The 17901-nt window shown below is 45.2% G+C and overlaps 1 protein-coding gene across 1 annotated transcript in view; it reads left to right on the forward strand.

The window, feature by feature from the left end:
* IL12RB2 (interleukin 12 receptor subunit beta 2) overlaps positions 1-17901 on the forward strand; it is a 93876-nt gene that overhangs the window by 73286 nt on the left and 2689 nt on the right. The window contains exons 13-17 of the mRNA XM_062190093.1: positions 2798-2896; positions 2985-3143; positions 8334-8471; positions 12565-12655; positions 14701-14800. Of these exons, the coding sequence (XP_062046077.1) occupies positions 2798-2896; positions 2985-3143; positions 8334-8471; positions 12565-12655; positions 14701-14800 (587 nt within the window). The remainder of the gene's footprint in view (positions 1-2797; positions 2897-2984; positions 3144-8333; positions 8472-12564; positions 12656-14700; positions 14801-17901) is intronic.

The raw sequence follows: 17901 nt of genomic DNA on the forward strand, positions 1-17901 counted from the left end.
TTCCCAGGGTGCACACTGGCAGGAAACTGGAGTTAGGAACAGAGCTAGACCTTGAACCCAGGCACTCTGATATGGGATACAGGCATCCTAACTGGCCACCTAACCTGTAGGCCAAACACCTGCCCCCCGAGGCTTGGAAATTTCAAGAAGGCCAAAATCAGCTCAATTTTGAAACAGAATTTTCCCATCTCTGATGCTGTCTAATAGGACAATCAAGGATCTCTCACAGCAGTGTGTTTTTACAGAGACTCAATTTTCTTTCAGGGTTGTTTAATGGCCATCAAATCAAGAAAAACAGTGGGAAGAAAAGCATTCACTAAACTTTCAACTGTCATGCAATTGTAAACACTTATTTATAAACTCTGTCAGGCTCTCCCCTGTGGGATAGTTTGTACTATATATGGTGCCTTACAGTTCCTGTAATTCTATACAAAAACCAGGAAATAGTTGACAAGAGAGAATCTTTTCCACACTTAGTATATATCCATTTGAATAAAATCAGTATACTAACGAGAAAAATAACTTTATTAATTAAAGTTGCTCTCCTGCTTGAAAACATTTGGGAAGCCATAATTGTTAATGTTACATTCTGGAAATAAATACTTAGAAACTTTAGTAATTCATAATTAAAATGAACTGAAAGTGGTCCTCCCCAATCAGTAAGATCATTCAGTGCCATTGGAAGTTCACCAGCTCTCTCCAGCACCTGGCCAGGCTGATTTGATTGTTTGGAAGTGGGCCAGAATCTAACCTAGACTCCTGGACTATAAGTTTATGGGGCCCAAGCTGGAGACCACGAGTCCTGTCCTGTCTCAGCGAAAACGCTCTGACCGTGCAGAGCCTCTCCCTTGACAAACACATAACGTCACGGTGTCTAGGAAGCGCCCCTGATGCCTAGACTAGCTGTGCCCCTCATCTGCACACTCCCACTTTATGGCCTCGAGAATTGCTCCTCATTACTGATCATGTAATGTTTGCCTTCTCCCACACTTGACAGGTGAAATTAGCCTTGTGCAGAAAAATCGTCTGAGAGAAGGCTTGTAAACACGGAGACAGGGCCTTTGCCCAACGGGGCTGGGTGGATTTGTATGCACGGGAGTGGTGGGAAATGAGCCTGGAAATCGGGGCCAGACTGCAGAAAAGAGATGATTGTCTTAAGACTGTGGGCTTCATCCACTGAAGGCCTTTTGGATACTGAGCAGGCAAAGTCAGTAAAACAGGAGCCCTCAAGGTCAGAACTAGGGAGCAAGCTTGCTAGGGAGCCTCTACTCTTGGTTGAAATGGAAATGCTCGCTGGGTTACAGAGCCAGCTGGCTTCCCAGGTCCACTGAGGGTGAGCCACTCACAAGACTACAGTCTCCGATTCAGCAGTTCCCAAGGCCTCCTGCCCTGAGCTTACATTCTGCATAGCAAAAAGCATGGAACCATTGGCCTAGTGCGTTTACCCGGAGCTCCCCAGCTTTCACATAGCACTGGGACTGGCCCCTTCTATAACTAGAGGCAGAACAAACAGACCCAGGGAGCAGAAAGCCACATACCGGACCCTCCCAAATGAAACACGATTCCATGTTCTGTGTTGCCCTTTGGGCTTCTGGGTCTGGATGATACCCATGAGGAATTTTTGGATTATAGAACTAAGTTCACTGTGTCCTTTCTCCATTTCACTGGGTTCATGAACTTGGATTGGAACACACCCATGGTGTGTGTTTTGATCTCGTTCTAGTCTCTTCTCACAGCACTGGTTACATGATGGGGTTTTAATGTGCTACCTATTTTCTGTAATATTTAAGGCATGATGGATTTTCATATGAGATACACACCATTTAAGTAAAATATTCTGTGGTCTAAAAATTCTTCTTCCCTCAAAAACAAAGATGTGAAATGCTAATCAACTGTCAGTGCCCGAAATCTGAGCCTCCTATTAGCAGGGCATCAAACAACATTGGACAGAGTCCTTACTTTGGCCAACTGATATATGGTTACCAAGGAGGGACTCACTCTCTTTCCCCTTTAAATTGTCATTTGGATTTAAAGATACATCAAGGGCAGTGTCTAGGAGAGGGTCCTATGCTTCATAAGCAATAGAAATCTGATACTCATGGAAGTGAGGAGCTTGGCCTTGGAAGAGGAACTTACCAATAAGCTTCACAACCGACAGAAAATTGCAAAGCACATTTTAAAAGCTAGAAAGGAGCATTAACATTCCTGGGTGCCTTCCAAATCTTCCAGGCTATGAAGCAACTGAGATCTAACTGGAACGTGGTGGGGGAGCAGTGGGGAGGGGAGAAGGGGTCAGATTGCACCAGAGAGTGCCCTGGTCAGTCACACCCGCATGTGTGGGCCCTGCACTGCCCAGTCAGGTCCCGATAAGCATCGTAGAATCAGAAAAGCCTTCCAGGTGCTATGTATGCAAAACTCCAGCCTCACTTTTTTGTAAACAGCCAACAACCTATTTGTAAAAGTCAAGTTCTTTTCTCGAAGGTGAATGTTTTTGCAGATATAGTTAAATACTTCTTGAAACTTGAATGACCCTGTTGGCTCATATGAAATTATATGGAAAGAAACTCAGTTTGCTGGTTTATCTCACACTTGAAAGTTGGGAGCAGTGGTTCTCCAGGGTCAGTGTTTAGTGAATAGGATGCTGGGAATTTGTTCTTTTATTCTCAGTCCAGCCTGTAGTTGAACCATCTTCACTCTAAGAAAAGGCCAGAAATGGCTTGTCTACAGATATTAAAATGACTCCCGCTAGTGACTCGCAAGTGATGGCACACTTGTAAGAACGCCCTTGTCCTTACAGAGAACATCAAACCCTACTTGTGTTATGAAATCCACGTGCATGCACTGTCAGCAGGCCAAGGAGGATGCAGCTCCATCCTGGGAAACTCCAAGCACAAAGGTGAGCTGTGACCCTTTGCCAAACGTTGCTTTGGGTTGGTGATTTGGATGTGGAGGGTGACAGAAGCCTGTTGTGTCCTATTTTCCAGCTCCGCTGAGGGGGCCCCACATCAATGACATTACAGAAGACGAGGGGAGTGTTTGGATTTCATGGGACCACTTTCCAGCCCAGGAGCAAATGGGCTGCATCCTGCATTACAGAATTTACTGGAAGGAACAGGACTCCCGTTCCCAGGCTCAGCTCTGTGGTAAGTGGGGCAACCACGTGCAGCGGGGACCTTCTCTGGATGTTGGGAAAACACGTGCACATGCTTGTCTATACCCCTGTGCCAGCACTGTCCCCGGTACTTAGTAAAGACTCCACAAATACAAGGACTTCTAAAACCGAAGTCAAACAGAGGACACTGGAACTCCCACACACATGCAAAATTACTGAATGCGTGTCACATGTCAAATAAATGGCTAAGAATACAGAAATGAGGGGAAGTGAGAAGGCACTGCAGGTGCTGACAGACATGGACAGACAGCATTTCAAAAAGCAACAAAGGCACTGAGATGCCAGCTAGGTTGAGCCTTGAGGCACACAAGGAATACATTTGGGGACTTTTTAAATCCCCACATTGGCAATAACCATATTATATTCTTCTTAAAATGGATAAAACACAGTATAAAGTAAGTAAATCTTTATGACCCATAATTATTCTGTAACTATAAGGCTAAAGCAATTAAAATGAACTCTGGCTGGAGCATTATCTCTGGTTTTATGAACCACTCATTCATGCAGCCATTCCAAGTCTCTTGCCAGATCTGATGGTCTAATCTTTGATCTAATGAGAGTTTTTTTGCTTTTTGTTTTTTTTCCCCTGGGCTTGACATGCTTTTTATTTTGTTAGCAGCTGGCTTTCCATCAGGAGCAGTTATCATAAAGGCAGAATATATTTGGAGTCTTTTTCTATATTCTGATCTATACCTAGCTTTTCTCTCTCAATAATACAGACAGGAGGTCTTACCCCATCAGTCCATATGGATTTGCTGTAGCTCCATAGTAGTCCCTCATAAGGCTTTTTTTTTTTTAAGTTATCGCTTGTTTGTCACTTGATTTTAGCCCATATGACCTTTTTCTTAAAGAGTTATTTATTTATTTGAAAGTCAGAGTTATACAGAGACAGAAGGAGAGGCAGAGAAAGAGAGAGAGAGAGACAGAGAGAGAGAGAGACAGAGAGAAAGTGAGAGAGAGAGAGGTTTTCCATTTGCTGATTCACTTCCCAGTTAGCCTCATCGGCCAGAGCTGCGCTGATCCAAAGCCAGGAGCCAGGAGTTTCTTTCGGGTCTCCCATGTGTGTGCAGGGGCCCAAGGACTTGGGCCACCTTCCACTGTTTTCCCAGGCCACAGCAGAGAGCTGGATTGGAAGTGGAGCAGCTGGGACTCAAACCAGTGCCCATGTGGGATGCTGGCACTGCAGGTGGCAGCTCCACCCGCTACACCACAATGCTGGTCCCCCTCATAAGGATTTACAAATATTTGTTTCACTAATCTACTGCTGATTTTTAAAGATAGATTTATTTATTTATCTATTTATTTATTTATTTATTTGAAAGGCAGAGTGAGTGACAGAGAGAGAGAGAGAGAGAGAGAGAGAGAGAGAGAGAGAGAGAGACAGAAAATGAGAGTGAGGCTTTTTATCCCAGTGTGAATCCAGGAGCCAGGAACTCTCTCTGAGTCTCACTGTAGGTGGCAGGGACTCAAGTTCTTGAACCATCATCTGCTGCCTTCTCAGACATTACCAGGAAACTAGATTGGAAGCTGGCGTAGGCAGGACTCCAATACGAGATGCAGGCATCCCGAGCAGCTGCTTAACCTGCTATGCCACAATGCCCGCCCCTCCACCACTGGTTAAACAGAACGCCCACCAACAGAACTTCTCCTCTCTGGGCCTGGCAGGCTAAGTTGGTTCTGAAGTGAATTCCAAGAGATAGTGAATGATTTAATTGGCCTCTTCTTGTGCCATTTGGAATTATTTGTGTGAAATATGCCCCCACAATAATTTTCATTTTGGCAGAGTTTAAACTGAAATGTCTGCTTACCACCAGACAGACTGACATGGTCAACTGGATCTGGGAGGTGCTCTTGAAGATGTTGCGGAAAATACCTACCTTACGTTGCCACAACTCTGATGACACTGGAGCCCATGAAAGGCTATTTTCAAACAAATTAAAAGAGGAGAGGAGTATTTTATATCAGTTTAGATTAAATTTCCATTTAATTCAGTAACATTTATTGGTGAATACCACCTGCTCCCCATCTTCAGAGAGTTCACAGTCTACTGAGGAAGATAAAGAAAAAAACAAAAAATACACAAAAGTGATGTGACTTCTACAATCAAGGACAGCCAAACACCTGTTACATCTGACAACCAAAAATCAGTGGTGAATCCACAAAGGCAGTTTCTCGAAAGATCTAGGAGGTGACAGGTTGAGGAGGAGGGAGGGAGACACCAGGAAAGAAAGTGGCATAACAGCAAAATGAGGATGGTGTTGGGAGAGAGAGGAGGAAGGAGCCCTATCTGACTTGCGTTTTGGCAAAGCTGACCAGCCAGCTGTACAAAGCGCCCATGCAGAAGTGTAGCAGGGGCACAGAACGCAGGACACTTGGCCCTGCCTGGGCAGGGGAGGTGAGATGCAGGACTGAGGTGGGCCCAGGCATCTGCATTTCAGAAAGTTCAGTTAGTGCTCGGATGTTGTTTTTCTTCTGCAAGAAACACGGGGGTCAGTTGTCTTAGGCAAATAGGCAGTCTTGTCCTCCAGGATTTTGGAGTGACCTCCCAAAAGCTGGGGGGACTGCGAGGTCAAGTTTAGTACTTTGGCAGAAGTGGATGCCTGCTCATTCAGATGACTGGCACCTGTGCGGAGGTCGGAGTGGTCTGGTGTACAACTTCTGCTCTGGAAGTATGTTGATATCGCTGTGTGTACTGATGGACCAAAGGCAGACACGCTTCGCTGCCAGAGGTTAGCTACATCATGCTGTGTTACTTCCTGTGTTACATGCATGTTACTTGCTGGTTCTTTACCAATAGACTCGAATCATCACAAGGTAGAAGCAATAGCAATACGCTCACCATTGTCTGCCCTGTACCTGGAATATAGCCAGACCCATTTACTGGTATTTCATAAAAACAGTATTTGTTGAATGCTACACAGGTGGATGCTGTCCAACCTTTTGTTTGAGCCAATGGACATCATTGGATAAAAACATATTTCCAATAACAATGCAGCTATTTTGCCCGGTTACTGGACCTTGCTACCCAGAGCCTTCCTGATGATTGGCAACTACCATGACTTCTTTAAACGGGTGCCTTTATCATTTAATCACCCTGAGTCTAAAGTTTCAGACACTGAGGTTTGAATGCCTTCCTCTCTGTGTGCCAACGACGGCAGCCTGGAGGAGGTAGGACCAGAATTTCCCGCTTGACTTCTTGACTTCTTTCTCCTGTTATGCAACTCTGCCTATTTTGCCAACCAAACTGCTGACACCATCATGATCCTCCCTGCTCCCCCCATAGAGTTGCTATTTTTGTTCCTCAAATCTACGTATGTGAATAAACCTTATTGGGCCAGCAAACCATACAAATCCCTTCCCTTCTGTCACCGCGTCTCGTCCCATTCCGAAAGCTAAGGATGCCCTCACACAGTTTAATGGTCGACTCTCTGATGCTCGCTGATGTTTTACTGCAGCAAGATGAGCAAAAGCTCTCTCTAAAATTAATTCTGTAATCCCCTGCTGTAAGAAGAGGGAAAGGCTCTTCTGAGCTCAGTCACACAGCTTAAGTCGGGGAGGCCATGTCACCAGGCAAGCGTGGGGAATTTTCCACAAGGTACTTTTCCCAACAGGATGTGAAAGAGAGAGATTCCTCTGATACTCGCTGTTGTTAAGCTATCTGCTCAGGCTTCAGCCTTCTGGGTTGAATGCAGGTGATGTCACAGGGCTCTATCTTGCCAGCTGCTCATAGCAAGCGGGATGGGATAGCTTTTAAGGGATCTGCTTTCCTGGTAGATGGGGAACTCTTTGAGCTGGATTCTGTGCTTTGTGTTGTCAGTACCTCTATCAGCACTGGCAGGCAATCAATACTTGTGGCTGCTGAAATAAAACAGCAGGTGGACACTATCTGACTTGCCCTGGGGTTTGGGGGCCAGTATGTGATACTGAGACACAGAGTGCTGAGTCCTAGTGTTCGTTTTGACTATCAGCACAGGGACCAGTCCTCCGAAAGAGCAAGCAGTCCAGTTCTACAGGAGCTCCGTCCTTGACTTAGCAGTCCTCCCAGCTTTTGAGAGGTCACTCTAACACCCTGGAGGACAAGATTGTCTGTTTACTAAAGGCAACTGACGCTCAAATTTCTTGGAGGAGAAAAACAGTGCATTGCTCAAAAAACAAAATCTTCCCTGCAGAGAAGAAAACTGCAGGGGATTGGACCATAAGGAACTGGAAATCTAGGCTCCAGGCTGCCAAAGATGAAACAATCTGAGTACCACTGCTCTTGTTTTCAATAATTTTCCATCATGGGGCTGGTGTTGTAGCACAGCGGGTAAAGCCACTGTCTGCGGCATCCCATGTGGGCACCAATTCGAGTCTTAGCTGCTCCACTTCCGATCTAGCTCCCTGCTAGTGTACCAGGGAGAGCAGTGGAGGATGGCCCCAGTTCTTGGGCCCCTGCACCCATATGGGAGACCCAGATGAAGGTATTGGCTCCTGGCTCCAGACTGGCCCAGGCCTGGCCAATGCGGCCATTTGGGGAGTGAGCCAACAGATGGAGGGCCTTTTTTCCTCTCTCCCTCTCTCTCTCTCTCTGTAACTGCCTTTCAGATAAATAAAAACAAATCTTAAAAATAATAATAATTTTATGTTAAAGTAAAGCAGACCCTCATTTCATTTCAAACCCTGTAAGCTCAGAACCTAAAGCCTACAAAATGAAAAGTACAAAAACCACAATTTAACAGATTAAGTACATGTCTATTCCATTAACTGCTAAACTTAGCTTTCTTAAACACCCCATTACCTTGAAAATCATTTTTACATTTAACTCCTTCCTCAAGAATTCTGAAAGATACCTGATAATACCAGAAACATTGTAGTTTTTGGAAATAAAAGGAGTTACTGCAGATAAGTTATTTTCAAAAGCAAAATGACAAATTATTCCAAAAGATTTTGTCACAGAAAAGAATATCTAGCTTGCATGATATCTGTGGAGGAGGGTGCTCCAGGAGCGACAGAGTCAAAGCCCTGACACAGCACAGAGTGTGGAGGAATTAGGGCTACTTGAAAGTAGCAACATGTGTTTCCCTTTCAAAGTACGTGAAGCGTTGAGAAAATAAAAGGGAACAAAAGCCCACATTCAGCCATTTCCTTTAATACATATTTGCCTTTCTTTCTCTTCCTTTAGAAATTCCCTATAGAGTCTCCCAGAATTCACATCCAATAAACAGCCTGAAGCCCAGAGTGACATATGTCCTATGGATGACGGCTCTGACAGCTGCTGGTGAAAGTCCCCCAGGAAGTGAGAGGGAATTTTGTCTGCAAGGTAAGGGACAGCTTTCAAGACGGTGAGTCCACCCGGGACTCTCACTGCAGCTGCCATGGAGATGATCTGATTTTCCGACATTCCCTGACTGCTTTCTTGTTGCCCCCTCTTTGACCTTGCTGTTTCCTCTAACTGGAGTACTCTCCCTCTCCATTGTCTGCTCAGAGATAGTGTCTACCCTTTTTTCAAATATCGGAAGAAATGTTTCCTCTTCCAGGAAGTCTTCCAAATGCATCTCCATATCCCTTTGATAATTCATTACTCTGATAACCTATCAAAATTCTGCATCCAGTAGGCCAGCACTGATACTTGTTTATCTCTAGCTTCAAGGCCTAGAATGATGCCCAGAACATAGAACAGGTGTCCCCAGTGTCTGTGGGGGATCAGTTCCAGAATTCTCTACCTATACTTGAAATCTAGGATGCTCAGATTTTATACATAAAATGGTATAGCATTTGCATATCACCTGTACACATTCACCCATACACTTTAAATCACCTCTGGATTATCTGTAATAGCTAGGTGCATTGTAAATGTTGTATAAATAGCTAATACTGAGTTATTTAGGAAATAATGACAAAAATCTGTATAGGTTTAGTACAGACACAATTTTTTCCAAATATTTTTAATCCATGTTTGCTTGATTCACAGATATGAAACCCATGGAAAAGCAGGGCTGACTGTACTTGTACACTGAATAGCTGCTCAATAAACAATAAGAATCACACTATCAATAACAATAGCAATGATTGCATATCAGGTTACTATTATGTTACGTACTTTGTATCCACATGAATTTGCTGGAGGTGCTGTTACAAAGTAGCACAAATGTGATTTAACCAACAGAAATTTATTGTCTCACAGTTCTCCAGTCTAGAAGTCCAAGGTGAAGGGGTCATAAGGACTGTGAGGAAAAATCTCTATTTCATGCCTCTCTCCTAGCTTCTGGTACTTTGCATACAATCATTGAATATTCCTTGACTTGTAGGTTTCTGCCTGCACCTAGCATTCTCCCTGTATCCAAATCTTCTACTCTTTATAAGGACATCAGTAATAACAGATTAGAGGTCCATCTTACTCCAGTATGATCTTGTCTTCAATTATACCTGCAGTGATTCTATTTTCACATAAGGTCACGTTCTTGGGTCTGGCTGTTAGGACTTCAGCGTATGAATTTTGGGGGCACACAATTCAACCCATACAACATAGTTTCACTAATTTATTCATTATGTGGCTATGCCTGGACCATACTACCACGTACTCAATAGGAAATGAATAAAAATGAGAGATTGTTATGCCTTTTCACAAGTGAGGTAACTAAAATACAGAAAGATTACTCAGGACCATGGAGGTGGTAAGTGGCAGAACTACTAATCAAAGGCAGAGTCGATCTACTTGAATAAAGTCAAGTTAATGAGTATATGAATAAATGACCCAGCTAACACGAGCTTTCCTCCTCCAGCTGAGTTATTCTCTTCTCTCTGGCAACGTTCATTTGCATCTGCTCTCAGCAAAAACTCAAGCTGTGCTTGCTTTGTGACATGGAGTAGCACCTTGATCATTCCAGACTTTGTTATTTTATGCCAGGAAACTCTCCACTGGGAAAATTGACAAGTCCTCTTCTCATTTCCCCAGCAATCCCATGAAAGTTCATGTGTGAGCAATTGATGAGGATTAAGGAGTCAGCTTCTTTCCACTGGTGGGACTCCAGCCTTGTGCCATCTGCCCAGGAACAAAGATGCTGAAGAAGTGTCAGATTCTGCCAGTCATATGTGGTGGGAGAAAGCCTGCCCACATTAACACACCTCTCTAGATGTCTAGCAGGCCTCTGTATCTCATCCTTCCTGCTCTCTCCCTCCCTCCCAGCCTGTCCTTGACTCAGTCAGAAGAGTCATTCTGCAAGACTCCCAATGTTGACATTGCACCTTGTGCTACAACTCATGAGCAGTCCTCTAAAGGCCTTTAAGCTAGAAGTCAAATTGCTTAGCTTTGAGGCCCTGCATGGTCCTGTGTATCCATCTGGCCTTGTCCTTTGCCACACATAAGTTAGAGAAACACCAGACCACCTGTAGTTGCCTGAAAGAGCTATGTTGTTCCCTCCTTCCATGCTTTTACATTGTTCTCTGTCTGGTTTGGTCTTCCTTAACTTGCACCCCCAGCTGACTCCTGTTCATCTTCCAACTTCACACTTCTTTTCAGAAGAATTTTCTTTATTTTTTAAAAACAAATTTTGTTTACTTGAAGGCAGAATTATAGAGAGGTATAGAAAAAGAGAGAGAGAATTCCATCCTCTGGTTCACTGCCCCAAAAGCCTGCAGTGTCCAGAGCTAAGCAGGGACTGAAGTCAGGAGCTGAGAATGCAATCCAGGTTTCCACATGTGTGTCAGGAACACAATTACTTGTGCTGTCTCCTCCTGCCTCCTGGGGTCTGTGCTGGCAGAAAGCTGGAGTTAAGAACCAAAGCCTGGACTCAAACCCAGACACTTGGCAATAATAATATATAGAATTAAAAAGGAGAGAATGTCCAACATGGGAAGCAGTCCACACAGCAGACACATAGAATGACAATCACTTTAAGTAGCACTCTGACCTCAGAATCAGCCCTTAAGGCTTCCTGGTCTGGCTGAAAGGCCCGTGAGAGCATTTCAGGCATGGAAAGCCAAGACACTGTGGCAAAAAATGTTCTACATGAAGTATCTCTGTGAGTGAGACCCCAATGGAAAGAAGTGGCCATCAAAGAAGGATGTGCTTTTCTCTAAAAGAAGGGGAGAACTTCCACTTTGCTTATGGCCTTGTCCAAATACTGATGGAGTTTGTGGACTCATAAGACTTCCATAGCCTAGGCAGCTCATTTCAAGAGCCTTGGGTGGTTACTGACGTCATACTTAAGAGTGTTAATTGTTAAATTAACAACAGGAGTCACTGTGCACTAAATCCCCATGCAGGACCTCAGTCCTCAATGAGTTGTATTGAGAGTTAACTGTAAAACAAATTCTCAGACAGTTTGTGTGTGTTTGCAAATTGTTGAAATCTTTACTTAGTATAGAGTTGGTCTTCTGTGTACAAAGTTAACTGAAAATGAATCTTAATGGAGAATGGGACTGGCAAGGAGAGAGGGTGGAGGAGGAGGGAAGGCTGATATCATGGAAAGAATAACTATATTCCTAAAGTTGTACTTATGAAATTTGTATTCTTTAAAAAGTAAATTTAAAAAATGGAGAAAAAAACAGGCACTTTAATTTTGGATGTGGGCATCTTAACCACTATGCTAAATGCCTGCTCCTTCAAACTCTGGACATGTGCCTTTTGCAGAACCCTCCTCAGCTACCCATGAGGCAGTTCCCCATGCTGTTCTCTGCTGCACTGCCTAGAAATGCGGCACATGTGCCTGTTTTCACACATATCCCTGGCATTGTGTTTTATTGCTCACATGCTTGCACAATAAATAGTCTTTCTACTTGTCTTGTATTGCAGCACCTAATAGAACTTGGTATGTGGTTAGTAACTCAGTGTACATGTTGGATGAATCAATAATTGCAAAAATTAGTAAGAAGCTATGGTTGTTTACATAGGAAGGAATAAGCACAGTTTTGAAGACCGTAGCTAGATCAAGAGATTATCCTATGATTTGGTAAAATCAACAGCTGGTGTTTCTTAAGGACTTCCTATGATTAGCTACTTTACCCTGTGCCTTAAATAGAACATCTGCAAACTTCCTAATGATCTGAAAGTTAGATACCAACATTCCCATTTCACAGATCAAGAAACTGAGGTTCACAGAGCACAGGTGTTAGTAGCAGAGCTAATGCTAGAACTCAGGTTTCTCAAATCACAGCCAGTGCTTTGTGTACCACAGCCCCTTTCCTTCTGTCCCTGAGAAGGAGGGGCCAAAATAGGGCTGCAGTTCCTTTTGGAACCACAGATTTGTCCCCCTTAGGGGTCCCCTGCCCCTCAATGAATGGACCAAGATAAGCTGGCCCTGTTCCTGAGCCAAGCCAGCCACAAGCTGTGGGCAGAACCTGGAGGAACACACAACAGTCTTTCGGAATGCTCATTGAAGATATCTCAGTCACAGGACTTGCTGACTTTTCAGGCAAAGCCAACTGGAGCGTGTTTGTGGCACCAAGCATTTGCACTGCTGTCATCATAGTGGGCATTTTCTCAATGCGTCACTTCCGGCAAAAGTAAGTTGGTTACAAATGCTAGTTTGGTAAATGTATTTTTTTAAACAGGATAATAGCTGTTGCTGCTATGGGTCAGGGAAATTAACCCCCTCATACATCTGCTGGTAGCACACTGAATTTATTAAAGTATATTAATTTATTTAAATTTATTTAATAAATATTTATTAAAGTATATTAAAAATATACTTTTGGACTTAGCAATTCCTAACTAGAAATATATCCCAAGCATATCATAGATGGATGCAAATATTTGATAGAAAACATGTTCACTGAAATAGTGTCCATAAAAGGACACCATGAAACAGCAACCTAAACATCCAGTGATGTGGGACTGGCTCACTGAATCATGATGTATCTCATATGATAACATATGACGCGTGCGTTAAAGATGACGGAGAAGAAAATGAAATTGTATCAATGATATTTGCTGCATTACATTTTTAAAAAGCTAGTGGCAAGATAATGTCTATTTCCGTTTCTTAAAAACAGTGTATACACATTCATATACAAATAGACAAGATATATCAATGTTTAAGTTGGTGGCATTAAACTGGCAAACAGTTTCTCATTTGGATAAAGGTAGTGAGCTCAGGCAAAAGGGGGTGTGGCAGCTCCTTATTCATCAGGGACCTTGGCCCCTCCTCATTTTCTGCCCCACGGTGTGATATTAACTTCTGTGCTCAAGTTCATCTTCCAGTCCATTCTACCTCTACAGGAATAAGGAAGGACGCTGTCCCCACTTCCTTCTTAAGCCTCCCTCGGGAAGTCACAGTTACATCTCATGGGGTCAGAACTTGGTGAGGCAAAGGAGGCTTAAAATTGTGGCCTTTTAGCAGCATTCCCTTGTCATCCCAATATATCAGAGTCTTCTTCTAGGAAGGAGGGGGAAATGGGTATTGGGTGGTGATTAACACTCTTGCTCCAGGGATATACACCACAGTGTTAATGGTTGTTATATCTGCAGATAGAATCAGGTGATTTTAGCCCCTGCCACTCATGTGGGAGATCCAGATGGAGTTCTGGGCTCCTGGGTTCAGTCTAGCTCAGCCCCAGCCATTGTGGCCATTTGGGGAGTGAACCAGCAGATGGAAGATTTTTACCTCTCTGTCTCTCCCTCTCTCCTGTAACTTTGCCTTTCAAATAAATGTATAAATCTTTTTTTAAAAAAGTCAAAATATTTACCACAAATACTTATAAGAAACATTTTAAAGGTTTTTTTTTTTCCTTTCCCATCATAAAAGGTCCACATTAACTCCGATCACCAAATATACCATGTTCAGGTATTTCCCTATAATAACTTTTGACTTTTTCCTGTTTGTTGTTCTATCTTGAGCCTGTGGCACTGTGCTGACTGTGCTGGTCACAGTTTAAGGGTTCAATCAGTATTTGTTGAGTGAATGTAAGGCTGGATAGTGACAGATTGCTAAACATTATGTTGAACAAAGTTCAAAGAAAAGGTTCCTTAAGCAAACCTCAATGTCTGCTCTCTCTCTCTCTCTCTCTCTCTCTCTCTCTTTGTGTGTGTGTGTCTCAAGATTTTTTTTTATTAAGGCTGACATTGTGGCATAGTGGGTTACACCACTAATCATCCATCTACTGGTTCACTCCCTAGGTGCCTGAAATAGCTGGGGTTAGGGCCAAAACCAGGAGCCCAGAACTCCATCCAGTCTCACACGGGCGGCAGCAATGCAAGCACTCAGGCCATTATCTCCTGCCTCCCGGGAACATCATCAGGAGGGTGGACTGAAAGTTCAGAGTAGCCAGGACTCGAACCCGCACTCCAATATGGGATGCCAGCATCACAAGCTTCCGCGCACCCTGGTACATCCTGATACCTGCCCCCTGCATCCTGTCTCTTGATCATCAATCCAAACTCACTGAAAACTACTCCAGCCTTGGAGGACGTGCCATCTTTGTCTTCCAGGGCTTATATTTTACTCATTTGCCGACAAGAGTTACTCCTACATTGCAGTCGCTGCACAAAGAACCTGTGCCTCCATGCTGCTGTGACCACACTTAACCACCTGTCATTGTCTTCCGTATAGGGTGTGTGTTCTCCTTTCGGCCCTCAGACCTCAATGGTGTCGCAAAGAAATTCCAGACCCAGCAAATAGCACATGGGCCAAGAAGTATCCCATCATGGAGGTAAGTTATGGAGCCTTGGTGGTCAGCTGGTGGAGGTGTAGTGAGCACCCCACCCAAGTGTCCCACTGTAGTTACAAGGACCTGGGTGCCGGACTCCTGTGGACAAGCTGCAGTCAGTCCTGTGGAGCTGCCACTGGGTCATCACTCTGCTCTCTTCCTGGACGCAGGAGCAATCTCTGCAGAGGACTTTCTGACGCTTTCGGCCAAAAGACTGAAAGCCCTGTAGTGTTTCAGTCCTCTGACGCCTCACACCCCGCCCCCCTCGAGTTATTGCCAAAGAAATACGAAAGCAAGTATTTTTGCCATTTGCTGAGCACTAGCCTGGGCATTGACTCATCCACATTCAGGATAATTGAAGCTTTGACTTTCCCAATCTTGTCTGAGCAAAGAACAGTTAAATAAAACCCACAGTATTTTGGTCTTGGCAGGAAGCCAGTGAGTCATTTCGTTGTGCAAAGGAAAGGTTTTAAAGGAGAGGCTGCTGGGCTGGCAGATGAGAGCCGAGAGGAGAGGCGGCAAGGGAAGGCAAGGCACTGCGGCTGACCAGTAGGAGCCCAATCAGCTCATGGGGGCACGGGGGCCTCTGCTGGTACGGGGTCTGCAAGAGGAGGGCCTCACACGGCGCAGGACTGTGCAGCAGCGATGGGGCGCTGCGTGCCAGCGCCTGTCCCGTTTCCTGGGGCCCTCGCGCCCCCACGCTCCCTTTCTGCCACCTTGGAGCTGTTCTCCTCAGTTACCCAGTGTGTTCTGCCAGCCATGCACGCTTCCCCGGGGCCAGAAGTCAGTGGTCCCCCAGAAGCCTCTGCTCAGCGAAAAAGCTGCTTCCAGTCACGTCTGCCTTAGGAATGCAAGTCGCGGCAGTTTCGTGTCTCTGGAATCGAGCCTGGGGCCAAGCCTGCCTCTGCTCCTTACTATGTCTGTGCCTCGCGGAAGCTTGCCCAGCCGTCGGAGCCCTTATTTCATCCTCTGTAAAAGAGCAGTCGACAGTCCCTCCCCTGTACGCTGCTGTGGGATTCAGTACGATGCCATGGAAGGCACGTGGATCACCCAAGGCAGAGACCATTTGCTTTCTTCCCCAAAAGGCCCTGACATTAGGTCCCCACTCTCTGTTAGGGAATTTTGTCTCCATTAAGTTGCAACAGCAGAATGGTGATAATAAGGGCAGTATATATACAATATGATATATAACTACATGTAATACAATATATAACACAGCAAATCCAGATATGTCCAGTAAATAATTACATAGTGATATTCATTCACTGTTCACACAGGAGGCCCTCACTCAGTGGCAATGTCATGACTTGTAGGACCATGCGCTCTAAGCCATGAGGCCTTATAAGGATGTCCCAGCAAGCGTAGAAGGGATTCAAGGACCAGGCGTTGAACTGGCTGAGATGTAAGGTCTCTCCTTCAATGTTGAGATTGCACAGTCCTACAAGCCTGAAATAGCACATGGGAAGCAGCTCTGGGTCAGTTGCGGACACCTGGCTTCCAAGCTGGTGGTTTTGGTGTCATGGCTCTGTCCGCCTCTGCCCAGAGGATATGGACAGAGCCACTGAAAGGCTCATAAACAGCCTAGAAGAAGCCCTGAGAAAGATCACAAAGTCAGACAAGGAAAGACAGGGAGTGGGTAACAGAAATCGGTACGCGCATGCCCGAGGTTGTATAGCCTAAGGATGTCCACTGCAGCAGTACAAACAGAAGGGAAAACTGGGCATAATGTAAAGCCCCGTAGGGGCAGGTTAAACAATTGAGATAGATCATACAGCAGGACATCAGATAACGGCTAAAACAAATGAGATCTCTATGTGTCTAAAGATCTCCAAGATGCTTAGAAGTGAAAACAGTGAAGTTTCTTTAAAAAAAAATGTATTTATTTATTTGAAAGGCGGGGTTACAGAGAGGGAGAGGCAGAGGCAAAGAAAGAGGGAGAGAGAAAGAGATCTTCCATTCAGTGCTTCACTCCCCAAATGGTCGTAACAGCCAAAGCTGGACCAGGCTGAAGCTTCTGGAAGCCAGGAGCTTTTTCTGGGTCCCCCACATGGGTGCAGGAGCCCAAGCATGGCGGGCATCCTCTGCTGCCTTCCCAGGTGCATTTGCAGGGAGCTGGATCAGAAGTGGAGCAGCAGGGACCCAAACCAGCACCCATATGAGATGCCAGCACTGCAGGACTTTACCTTAGTCCTGCATAGTGCCAGCCCCAACAGTGAAGTTGCTAACAGTTGTCTGTAGTGGGCTCTCATTTGTATAAAAAAAGGCAAGACTTTGGTGCTTGGCTGTACATTTTCAGAGTGTGCACAGGATACACTGACACATATGAAATCCATAACAGTGGTTGCCTCTGGGGAGCGGATGGGGAGTGCTGTGCCCTCTTATTCTCATGGTGTATTCCCTTTGAACTCCAAAAAATTTTCAGAAAACTATGCATCTATTTATTTTGCAAAAATAACCAGGGAGTTAGAAATTTTTAAATGTCAGTAGCTTGACCTCCAAGACAGAGGCAGTGAGGCAGCCTCAGAACCCCTTGTGGCTCGACGCTCGAAGTGGGGAGACTGATTTTGAAGACCCAGACTGCTCTCCTGGCACTTGGCTGAGGCAGACAACAGAAGCGCAGCACTCGCTCCTGCACCTCGGGCAAATCGTGCCCTGAGCTCCCAGGCCTCACAGCCCCCTGCCTCTCTGAAGATGTGGCTGGAAAACCTCGGGCCTTCTTGCTCTGCAGGGAAAGGCCACACCATGGAGGAGGGGATCCCTGGGCTGCTAGTCAGCTTGTAAACGCTTAAAATAGTGTCCCCCGGGCTCCTGAGCCCACAGGGGCTGGAGAGCTCTTGCCCGTGAGGACTTAGCCAGAGGGCCCGCTCTGGGACAGCTCTGAGGAGCAGCCTCCACCCATGGTGCAGAGGCTTTCGTGGAGGCAGGGCAAACAAACACCTGGCCTTGTGAAGCCAGCGAGCCACCTCCGCACCTGGGTCATCTTCCCCATCTACCGGAGCAGCGCCTGGGCAGCCCTGCTCTGCACAGCCACACCAACGTGCCAGGGCCAGTTTGGGTAGTGATTGGAAAAGAGCAAACTCCCCGAAAGAGAATTGCAGGCGCAC

The sequence above is a fragment of the Lepus europaeus genome, chromosome 5 (genome assembly GCF_033115175.1).
Source record: "Lepus europaeus isolate LE1 chromosome 5, mLepTim1.pri, whole genome shotgun sequence".
In the NCBI taxonomy this organism is placed as follows: Eukaryota; Metazoa; Chordata; class Mammalia; order Lagomorpha; family Leporidae; genus Lepus; species Lepus europaeus.